This window comes from Felis catus, chromosome C2 (assembly GCF_018350175.1).
Source record: "Felis catus isolate Fca126 chromosome C2, F.catus_Fca126_mat1.0, whole genome shotgun sequence".
In the NCBI taxonomy this organism is placed as follows: domain Eukaryota; kingdom Metazoa; phylum Chordata; class Mammalia; order Carnivora; family Felidae; genus Felis; species Felis catus.
The window spans coordinates 83,025,434-83,037,492 of record NC_058376.1 but is presented as its reverse complement, the minus strand read 5'-3'; the positions used below and the strand labels follow the sequence as shown (position 1 = coordinate 83,037,492).

Below are 12,059 nucleotides of genomic sequence, written 5' to 3'. Positions count from 1 at the left end.
GACTCTAGGTGTGGCCTGTGCTCCTTTAATCTAGGGATTCCTCGGTGCTGGTACACTCCTGGAGAAGAATTTAGACAAAGAAGATGGAAGGAAGCTGGTTCCACAAAGAGAGATTCCTCTTATTCCTTGCTCTCGGTCTTCTAATTCAAGGTAAGAAAAGGGCAACAACAGGGAAAGAGGCAGAGACTCTCTCTAGCTGAACACCTAGAAACTTCTTTCAAATTTCCAACTCCCAGAGATGATCTAAAATGGGTATTGTTATTTCATAACTTTGTTATAATAATGCCTGAATAGACTTTCCTTCTCTGGAAGACAGAAAATATCCTTCCAGGGGCACCTGGGTGGCTCAGTCAGTTAATGACTCTTGATTTTGGCTCAGGTTATGATCTCAAAGTTCATGAGTTCGAGCCCCGCATTGGGCTTTGTGCTGTCCGTGCAGAGCCTGCTTGCAATTCTCTCTCTCCCTCTCTCTCTGCCTCTTTCTCTGCCATCTTCTGCCCCCCCCCTCTCTCTTCCCCTCTCTCTCCCTCTTCTCTCTCTTTCAAAAATAAACTAAAAAATATATATCTTTCCAGTGATGTATCATACAGGAACTATTTTTCTTCCCAGGACCCATCCCTAATTGTCTTCTCTTCTATTTAGACTTAATGTCTATCCATCCTTCTACACACAGGTATAATTCTTTTTCTCTGCAGCTATGAAACCCACTCCATTGTAGCAAGGTGCTCACTTTTAGCCATAACTTCCCCATCCACCTTCAGGATCCAAGAGCTTTAGGTTAGGTAAGATGCCAGAGGGTAGCAAATGGAGAGTGAAAATAGAGTATGCTTCTCTTTCAGGAAGTTAATATAGTATAGTGGAAAGAACATGGGATTTGGAGACAGACAGACCTGGGTTTGAATCTTGGTCCCTCACTTTGCACCTTATGCAACCTTGGGCAAATTGCTTGACTTCCCTGAGCTCCAGTTTCTTCATCTGTAAAATAGGGCATGTCTTGCAGAGTTGTGAGGATTCAATGAGAGAAAGTTAGTAGCATAGTGCCTGCCTGGCATATGATAGGTATCAATAAATGTCGTCTCTCCCCCTTAGGTTGTCATATAACTTCTGGATAAGAGAGCATAGGTAGGGCTAAACCAGAGTCAGCTTTAGAGGTCAGTATAAGGAAGAGGAACAAATTGTACTAACTACTCAGTAGAGAACACTAGAGATGCTCCTCTGGCCACTCACTGGCCATGATCAACAAATGAATATTCATTGTTCATAGAATGATCCAAGGATTTGTCTGGACAGCACTGTGACTTTGGGAATGGATAAGGCTTGATGTCCTTAGCATACAACAATCTCTCTCATTCCAGGCTGTTGTTCCTCTAACAAATCGCTACAATTAGAGAGGGTAGAAAAAAGGGGAAGGCAACACTTCAAAATCCTCAAACTGGAAAAGTGATAGAGGTTGAGCAGCAAAATAGGAAGAAGGAAGTTTGGGGCAGTGAAGGTGAAATCAGTGTGTTCTCTTTGGGGTCCTGGGAATGGAATCCTATCTGATGGCTATCACTGTCCCAGGGGCAGTTTGCATATAGATTTGGGCATGATTTGCATGGAAACAGAAACATTAAAAGGGCAGCCAGAGCCCTAACTCAGCTTACCACATTAGCTTCCATCATTTGCCTTCCAGCCCAACCCATCCTCCCTGGCCTTGGAGGGAGGCACCCAGCATCTGGTGATCCTCTTGGTGATCCTCCTTTCCCAGTCTCCATCTCATCATTGGGGGAATATACTACAGCATCATCAAACAAACCAGGGTTCAGAGCAAGTCCAGTTTTTGCCTCTTATATATTTGACCTCAGGGATTTAATTCCTCTTACTGGATCTCAGTTGACTCATTTATTACATAAGGACAAAAATAATTTCTCCTTGATAGGGGCTTGGGAGGATTAAGTGAGGCACTTCCTCTGAAGGGCTTAGAGTATACCTGGCACATAATCAATGCTCAGTAAATCTTAGCTATCGTTGTTATCACAGACTACCCCCAAGATCCTATCATAGAGCCCTCTCACATAGGCAACAGGAGAGTTCTCTCCCTCTCCTCACACATTCTATGTCTTCTACAGGAAGGGGCAGTACTTTCATCATCAACTGCTCAGGGTTCGGCCAGCATGGAGGGTATCCCACTGTTCTGGATTCAGTGTTTGAGCGGAAGGCCTTCCGTCCAGTCACCAACTTCAGCATCCCCACCCTAGTCAACATCTCCTTTACTATGTCTGCCATCCTAGATGTGGTGAGTGCTGACCCCTAGCCCTTAATTTTTTCCCAACCTGGCAAGGGAACCCCAAAAGCTCTTGTCCACATTGCACCTTCCTCCATCACTGCTAAATGTCATTTGCCCAGTGGGGATCTCAAAGAAGCTCTGTCTGGTTTAACAGGATGTGGTGCAACAGCACATAGAAGAGAATTTCTTTTCTTTCTCACCCAGTGATTCTCTACCCTGGCCATATACCACTGTTCAGTCTCCACTCCCAGAGATTCTGATTGGATGGAACCTAGACTTCAGTAGTTTTAAGCTCCTCAAGTGATTGTAAGATACAGCCAGGATTGAGAAGCACTACTCTAATCCAGCCCTGTTGTGAATTCTCCCACACATGGGAGAATTAAGCTTTTCAATTAAGCTGTTTCAATTAAGCTTTTGTCCTTGACCTACATGTTGACCTTGATCACAGCACCACTTTTACATACATTGGGAGTTGGTAAACAAAAATGAGGAGTAGGAGGGGCACCTGGGTGGCTCAGTTGGTTAGGCTGTGGACTTTTGATTTTGGCTCAGGTCATGATCTCACGGTTTGTGGGTTCAAGGCTGGTGTCTGGTTCTGTACTATCAGTGCAGAGCCTTCTTGGAATCCTCTCTCTCCCACTTTCTCTGTCCCTCCCCGCTCCCCCCCCCACCCCCCCCACCCCCCCGCTCGCAGGCACTCACTCTTTTTCTATCTCCAAAATAAATAAACTTAAAAAAAAAAGGGGAGTGGGAGGGATGGACAGACTTCTTACCCACGTCATACTAGAAACAGGAAATTCTTTTGGCAGGATGAACATCTACAGCTCTTGTCATCATTCCTGTGGCTGGAAATGGTATGGCTAATACCGTTTATTCTCTCCCTTCATTTACATTCAGAGAGGATTTTAAACAAAGATATAATTATGACCTTTATGTACCTAACAACATATCTTTGAAACACATGAGGGAGAAATGGAAAAATCTACAATCATGGTGAGAGGCTTCAATATACTGGTTTCAAAAATCAAGTAGAAAAAGAATAAAAAACATTGTGATTTTTAACAGCACAATTAGGAAACTTGATTTAATAAACATCAAACTTTGTACCAACGAAAATGCATAATCTTTTCTGATGCAATATTTTCCCACACTGACGAAGATCTCAACAAACTCAAAAAAGCAGAAATTATCTAGACCACAATCTGATCACGATACAAGAAAATGAAACTAACTGGGAAAAGACAGCCCTCCCCCCAGAAAGCCTTATTTCTTGGGAATTTAAAACTAAACTTCCCCCAAAAATTAAGCTTCCAAATACTTTGGGCTAAAGTAAAAATAAGACAATTAAATAGAAATTGCAAAATAATTAGAAACAAAGAGCCTACACATGAAAATCTATGAATATAGCCAAAGTATAACTCAGTGGAAATTTTGTATCTTAAGTGTATTAATAGGAAAACAAGAGGGGAAAAAATGAAAGTAAATGAATTAAGTTTCCAATTTGAAAAGCTTGGTTAAAGAGAAGGAGAGAGGAGGGGAATAATACTAATAATCACCTAATCTTGCTCTCAAAGTGCAGTTCCCAGATGGGCAGCACCAATTGATTGCACCACCTGGAAACCTAGAAATGCACATAATCTTGGGTCCCACCCAGTGTAACCAACCATCCCAGCATACCCAAGACTGAGGAATTCTCAGGACATGGAATTTTCAATGCTAAAACCAGCAAAATGCTGGGCAAATCAGGATGAGTTAGTCACACCACCTATTGAATCAGAATCTATACAGTTCAATATGATCCCCAGGTGTTTTATATGCAAAGCAAGACTTGAGAAGCACCGATCTAGTATAAAGTTTTATTTAATGTGCATAGAGCCTCCCTTCCGTTCTGGCTGTGGTTCTACAAACTGCAGTTGCTGTTGAAAGTACCCTGAGACTAGACAAGCCCACCCAGAATTGGACAATCCTTGAAAACGGTTCCCAAAGAAGGTTGCCAGACTTGGAAAAGAGGGTTTGGAAAGGTCATCCCAAAGACAAGAGAGGGTGGTGCCTGGCACCTGCCAACAAAAGGAAGACCATGAAGTCTCTTGCTTCAAAGAACCCAAGAGCTTGTCCAAGGTCTCCTTGCAATAAAGACTGGTGAAAGGGGTCTGGGAGACAGTTGCAGGCATGCTAGATACTAATTCATAATACCTATGAACATTACAGTTTCAAAATTCATTGATATGCTTTATTTCATTTGATACCTACTAATCCCCTTATTTTACACTAAGGAAATTCTAGCTCAGAGAGGCTAAGTTACTGATCTTTCAGCTCTAAATCTCATTCCTACTGAAGAAAAAATAGTGTTTCTCTAATCACCAGTAATTTCTCACAGAAATGGAAAAAGAGAGGAATCAAAGTTTATGAAGAAATGAACACAGAGAGCTTCAAGTCTATTTGTAATTCTTATTTCTTAAAAAAAAAAAAAAGCCAAAGTAAATTTATCAAAATATTGACTCCACAAAGTTGAGTGATAGAAACCTGTTTATTATTTTATATACTTTTTTATGTGCTTGAAATATTTCATAACTTTTTTTAAGAAACATCAAAGGACAGAAAAAAATAGCCTTAATCTCTATCAGGCTCTCTCACCTCTCCTCCACCTGGGCTCTAGGTCTGGGATAACCCATTTATCAGATGGAAACCAGAGGAGTGTGAGGGCATCACGAAGATCAGTGTGGCAACCAAGAACCTATGGCTCCCAGACATTTTCATCATTGAGTTGTACGTATTAAGGGCTGGGAATAGCCAGAGGGAAGCCCCATTTTCTGGAATCAGTAGAATTTACAATCTGCCATTGGAGACACTAAAAGTGGTATTAGATGGATGAGAAATAATCAGAAAGGTAAAAAGAAAAACAAAGCACCCGCATCCCACTTCATCTCTCTTACAGCATGAATGTGGATAAGACCCCAAAAGGCCTCACAGCATATGTGAGTAATGAAGGTCGCATCAGATATAAGAAACCCATGAAGGTGACCAGCATCTGTAACCTGGACATCTTCTACTTCCCTTTTGACCAGCAGAACTGCACCCTCACCTTTAGTTCATTCCTTTACACAGGTAAGTTGCTGTGGGGGCTCAGGGATGTGGGTGAATGAGAGCAACCGATTAAACAACAGAAAATAAAATACAAAGAAATTATGAATAAATGGTGACTAAGGTGTATGGGTAGAGCAAAAATTAGGGCTCTTATGGATGTTTAAATATTTTCCATAAAGGGAAAATCCAAGCCTGTCTTGTTGATTACCATTCCTAGCTCTTGCAAACTTTCTGCCATAATAGTAGGTACTCAAAAATACATGTTGAATGAAGATGAAAAAAGAGAATGTAGTTGAATCAACAGGAAACCGTATCCTTGGGAAATGATCTGGATCTCCCTTTCAGTGGAGAATATGTTGCTGGGCATGGAGAAAGAAGTGTGGGAAATAGCAGACACATCCCGGGATATCGTTCAAACCCATGGAGAGTGGGAGCTCCTAGGCATCAACAAGGCCACCCCAAAGATGTCTGTGGGCACCAGCCTATACGATCAGATCATGTTCTACGTGAGTTCAGAGGTCCTTGATTTTTCCTTTCTTTCTTGCTTCTACCCTTGCCTAGAATCTCCACCAAATGGGTATTTCTCAAGTTTCAGGGTTTCTCAGTTTTACTTCTGCCAGACTCAAACCTTTCTTCTTGGCTGCCCAGCCACATTCTTTTTCCTAAAGCTCACTGCTCTGGCCTAACTTGTCACTGGCAGTCTCTATACTTATTTATGAAGCTGCATTCTACACAGCTATATATCTCAGGGTGATATCAGACCAAAAAGGAAGGCAGAGACATAAACAATCACTACTATTCCTGGCAGCTTCCAAATCCCTTATCCACTTCCCTTTCTTTCCTCCCCCAAGGTGGCCATCAGGCGCAGGCCCAGACTCTACATCATAAACCTTCTGGTGCCCAGTGGCTTTCTGGTTGCCATCGATGCCCTCAGCTTCTACCTGCCAGCAGAAAGTGGAAATCGTGCCCCATTCAAGATAACCCTTCTGCTGGGCTACAATGTCTTCCTGCTCATGATGAATGAGTTACTACCCACCAATGGCACCCCCCTCATCAGTATGGCATCTCCAGCCTTAGGGAAAATAAGGGTGGGGAGGATTGACTGAACTAGCTCAAGGGAGAGAGATATACTGGGAAAATGAGGCCCTAAGCCTGCCAGGGTGGGATTGGAAGAGAGAAGCCCTAGGTGGTGCCTCTGACCCACATGTAGGCCTACCTTCCCTGCAGGTGTCTACTTTGCCCTGTGTCTGTCCCTGATGGTGGTCAGCCTGCTGGAGACCATTTTCATCACCTATTTGCTGCACCTGGCTACCAGCCAGCCCCCACCCATGCCTCAGTGGCTCCATTCTCTGATCCTCTACTGCACCAGCCCAACAAAGTGCTGCCCCACTGCACTCCAGAAGAGAAATAAAGCCATGGGCCTCCCCCCTGCCCACCTCCCTGGTAAGGAGATTCAGCACTGCCCACATTTCCTCTTCCCACATAGCCATTTATCTGTTCCTATCTCCTTCCCTATTCCTTCCACCCCAGGTGAACTTCATGGCCTATGCTGAGTCTCTATCTCTCTGTAGGTGTGAAGGAGCCAGTGGAGTTAGTGGGGAAGATGCCAGGTCCCAGAGAGACAGAGTTAAATGGGTGTCCTGGGTCAACAAAGGCCCAGCAGGAAGATGAGACTCAGAAGCAGCACTTGGTCAACCTGTGGGTGCAGTTCAGCCACATGATGGACACCCTGCTCTTCCGCCTCTACCTGCTCTTCATGACCACCTCCGTGGTCACAGTCATCGTCCTCTGGAACACCTAGGCATGATATCTATTTGCTCCTGCAGATCCCACCCAGAGCTGCTTCTGGCTTCCAGAGACCAGCCAGGTCTTTGCCCTTTGTTGAGTATCGACTATCGCAGCCCAAAGATGACCCATTCCCTGCTGCATTCCATGCATCTCAATCCAGCCCCACTGATCAGTCTCAACCCAACTCTAGACATTTTCCTCTTGTATCTGTATTCTGTTGGCTCCCCTTAGTCCTCTCATGAAGTTCTACGATCCCCTTATGTCTTCTGCATAGCAGTCCCACCTCCTCTGCTTCCTTACTTGTCCCAATAAATCATTCTTCAGAGACCTCTGGTTCTTTGTCATGTTTTGAGGTAGAAACTTAACTATTCATAACTGATAGTTTCAAAATATCACTTGTGCATCCCTCTGCCTGTGATAGCATTTTGATCTCACAACGGACGATCCTCTTACCTTCAAGTCCAACGTGACAGTTGTCCTGTCTGGAAAGTTTTAATTTTCTTGGACATTTTTAAAGACATATGTCTTACTTGTAGACTCTTTTATTCATCTTTTTCATTATTGTACAGGAGCTCTGCAGAGATATTGCAGGTTAGGTTCCAGACCACCACAATGAAGCAAATGTCACAATAAAATGAGTCAATGAATTTTTTGGTTTCCCAGTAGATATAAAAGTTATGTTTACACTATATTGTAGTCTACTGAGTGTGGAACAGCATTATATCTAAAAAACATGTACATACTTTAATTTAAAAATACTTTATTGCTGGTGCACCTGGGTGGTTCAGCCAGTTGAGCATTCGACTCTTGATTTTGGCTCAGGTCACGATCTCATGGTTAGTGGGTTCAAGCTCTGCATCAGGCTCTGTGCTGACAGCCCGGAGCCTGCTTGGGATTTCTCTCTCTCCCTCCCTCTCTGCCCCTCCCCTCACTCACACACTCTCTCTCTCTCTTTCAAAACAGATAAATAAACATTTAAAAAAATAAAAATACTTCATTACTAAAAAATGCTAACCACCCTCAGCTTTCAGCAAGTTGTAATCTTTTGGCTTTGGAGGGTCTTGCCTCCAAGTTGAGGGCTGCTGACTGCTCGGGGTGGTGGTTGCTGAAGGCTGTGATAGATGCGGCAATTTCTTAAAGACAATAATGAAGGTTGCCACATCAATTGACTCTTCCTTTCACAACAATTTCTCGGTAGCACACGATACTGTTTGATAGCATTTAGCCCCCAGTGGAACTTCTTTCAAAACTGGAGTCAGTCCTCTCAAATCCTGAGTTTATGTAATATTCTAAATTCTTTGTTGTCATCTCCACAATCTTCACAGCATCTTCACCAGCAGTAGATTCCATTTCAAGAAAACACTTTCTCTGCTCATTAGTAAGAAGCAACTCCTCATCAGTTGTTATATCATGAGATCACAGCAATTTAGTCCCATCTTCAGGCTCCACTTCTAATTCTAGTTCTCTTGCTATTTCCACTACACCTGCAGTTACTTCCTCCACTGAAGTCTTGAACCCCACAATGTCAACCATAAGTGTTGGAATCAACCTCTTTCAAACTGTTGTTAGGAAGTAATGTATTTTGACCTCTTCCCATGAATCACAAATATTCTTAATGGCATCTAGAATGGTGAATTCTTTCCTGAAGGTTTTCTATTTACTTTGCCCAGATCCATCAGAGCAATCATTTCCATAGCAGCTATAGCTTTATGAGATGTATCTCTTAAATAATATGGCTTGAAAGTCAAAGTTAGTCTTTGATCCATGGGCTGAAGAATGGATGTTGTGTTACCAGGCAAGAATACAATATCAATCTCATTAGAGCTCTTGGATGACCACATGTATTATCAATGAGCAGTAACATTTTGAAAGAAATATTGTTTTCTGAGCAGTAGGTCTCAAGGGTGGGCTTAAAACATTCAGTAAACCATAATAGATAAATAGATGTGCTGTCATCCAGGCTTTGTTTTTCCATTTACAGAGCACAAGTACAGTAAATTTAGCATAATTCTTAAAGGCCCTAGGATTTTTGGAATGGTAAATGAGCATTGGCCTCAACTTAAAGTCACCAGCTGCATTGGCCTCTAATAAGAGAGTCAGTCTATTCTTTGAAGCCAGGCATTGACTTTTCCTCTCTAGCCATGAGAGTCCTAGATAGCATCTTCTTCCAATATGATGTTGTTTCCTCTACCTTGAGAACATGCTGTTTAGTGTAGTCACCTTCATTAATTATCTTAGCTAGATCTTCTGGATAACTTACTGCAGCTTTTACATCAGTACTTGCTGCTTCACCTTATATGTTTATGTTATGGAGACGTCTTCTTTCCTTAAACATCATGAAGCAACCTCTGCCAGCCTCACACTTTTCTGCTGCAGCCTCCTCACCTCTCTCAGGCTGCATAGAATTGAGGAGAGTTAGGGGCTTGCTCTGGATTAGGCTTTGGCTTAAAGGAATGCTGTGGCTGATTTGATCTTCTATCCAGACCACTAAACTTGCTCCATATCAGCAATAAGGCTGTTTTACTTTCTTATCATTCATGTATTCACTGGAGTAGCACTTTTAATTTCCTTTAAGCACTTTTCCTTTGCATTCACAATTTGAACAACTGGTGCAAAAGGCCCAGATTTTGGCAAGTCTCCGCTATTGACATGCCTTCCTCACTAAGCTGAATCATTTCTAGCTTTTGGTCTAAAGTGAGAGACGTGTGACTCTTCCTTTCACTTGAACACTTAGAAGCCATTGTAGGGTTATTAACTGGCCTAATTTCAATATTGTCGTGTCTGACATAATAGGGAAGACTGAGGAAAGGGAGAAAGATGGGGGAATAGCCAGTTGGTGGAACACACACATTTATTAAGTTTGCCATCTTATATGGGCACAGTTTGTGGCACCCACAACATCAAAGATCACTAATTATAACATCAACATCAAAGATCACTAATCACAGATCACCATAAAAAATATAATAAAAAAGCTTGAAATATTGAGAGAATTACCAAAATGTGACACAGAGCCATGAAATGAGCAAATGCTGTTTGAAAATGGTGTTGATTTGGGGTGCCTGGGTGGCTCAGTTGGTTGAGTGTCCAAATTCAGCTCAGGTCATGATCTCATGGTCTGTGGGTTTGAGCCCTGCATAGGCTCTGTGCTGACAGCTCAGAGCCTGGAGCCTGCTTCTGATTCTGTCCCTCCCTCTCTCTCTGCCCCTCCCCACTTGCAGTCTCCCTCTCTCTCTCAAAAAATAAATAAACATTAAAATAATTTTTTTAATAAAAAAAAGAAAATAGTGTTGATAGACTTGCTTGATGCAGGGCTGCCACAAACCTTCAATTTTTTTTCAATATATGAAGTTTATTGTCAAATTGGTTTCCATACAACACCCAGTGCTCATCCCAACAGGTGCCCTCCTCAATACCCATCACCCACCCTCCCCACCCTCCCACCCCCCATCAACCCTCAGTTTGTTCTCAGTTTTTAACAGTCTCTTATGCTTTGGCTCTCTCCCACTCTAACCTCCTTTTTTTTTTTCCTTCCCCTCCCCCATGGGTTTCTGTTAAGTTTCTCAGGATCCACATAAGAGTGAACACATATGGTATCTGTCTTTCTCTGTATGGCTTATTTCACATAGCATCACACTCTCCAGTTCCATCCACGTTGCTACAAAAGGCCATATTTCATTCTTTCTCATTGCCACGTACTATTCCATTGTGTATATAAACCACAATTTCTTTATCCATTCATCAGTTGATGGACATTTAGGCTCTTTCCATAATTTGGCTATTGTTGAGAGTGCTGCTATAAACATTGGGGTACAAGTTCCCTTATGCATCAGCACTCCTGTATCCCTTGGGTAAATCCCTAGCAGTGCTATTGCTGGGTCATAGGGTAAGTCTATTTTTAAATTTTTGAGGAACCTCCACACTGTTTTCCAGAGTGGATGCACCAATTTGCATTCCCACCAACAGTGCAAGAGGGTTCCCGTTTCTCCACATCCTCTCCAGCATCTATGTCTCCTGATTTGTTCATTTTAGCCACTCTGACTGGTGTGAGGTGATACCTGAGTGTGGTTTTGATTTGTATTTCCCTGATAAGGAGCGACGCTGAACATCTTTTCATGTGCCTGTTGGCCATCCGGATGTCTTCTTTAGAGAAGTGTCTATTCATGTTTTCTGCCCATTTCTTCACTGGGTTATTTGTTTTTCGGGTGGGGAATTTGGTGAGCTCTTTATAGATTTTGGATACTAGCCCTTTGTCCGATATGTCATTTGCAAATATCTTTTCCCATTCCACTGATTGCCTTTTAGTTTTGTTGGTTGTTTCCTTTGCTGTGCAGAAGCTTTTTATCTTCATAAGGTCCCAGTAGTTCATTTTTGCTTTTAATTCCCTTGCCTTTGGAGATGTGTCAAGTAAGAAATTGCTGTGGCTGAGGTCAGAGAGGTCTTTTCCTGCTTTCTCCTCTAGGGTTTTGGTGGTTTCCTGTCTCACATTCAGGTCCTTTATCCATTTTGAGTTTATTTTTGTGAATGGTGTGAGAAAGTGGTCTAGTTTCAATCTTCTGCATGTTGCTGTCCAGTTCTCCCAGCATCATTTGTTAAAGAGACTATCTTTTTTCCATTGGATATTCTTTCCTACTTTGTCAAAGATTAGTTGGCCATATGTTTGTGGGTCTAGTTCTGGGGTTTCTATTCTACTCCATTGGTCTATGTGTCTGTTTTTGTGCCAATACCATGCTGTCTTGATGATTACAGCTTTGTAGTAGAGGCTAAAGTCTGGGATTGTGATGCCTCCTGCTTTGGTCTTCTTCTTCAAAATTACTTTGGCTATTCGGGGCCTTTTACAAACCTTCAATTTGTAAAAACAAAATATCTGTGAAGTGTGATAAAGTGCAATAAAATGAGATATAACTGTAAATGAGTTCAG

The 12,059-nt window shown here is 42.3% G+C and overlaps 1 protein-coding gene and 1 long non-coding RNA gene across 4 annotated transcripts in view; one reads left to right on the top strand and one right to left on the bottom strand.

Moving 5' to 3' along the window:
* The window catches only part of LOC109503542, a 50,264-nt gene that overhangs the window by 21,956 nt on the left and 16,249 nt on the right, over nt 1-12,059 (bottom strand). The gene's annotated exons all lie outside the window — the stretch shown is intronic.
* HTR3E (5-hydroxytryptamine receptor 3E) lies at nt 84-7,582 on the top strand. The gene is made up of 8 exons (XM_003991865.3): nt 84-150; nt 2,109-2,275; nt 4,923-5,032; nt 5,202-5,371; nt 5,696-5,856; nt 6,202-6,406; nt 6,578-6,793; nt 6,922-7,582. The coding sequence occupies exons 1-8, from the start codon at nt 84-86 to the stop codon at nt 7,149-7,151; spliced, it is 1,326 nt and encodes a 441-aa protein (XP_003991914.2). The 3' UTR covers nt 7,152-7,582.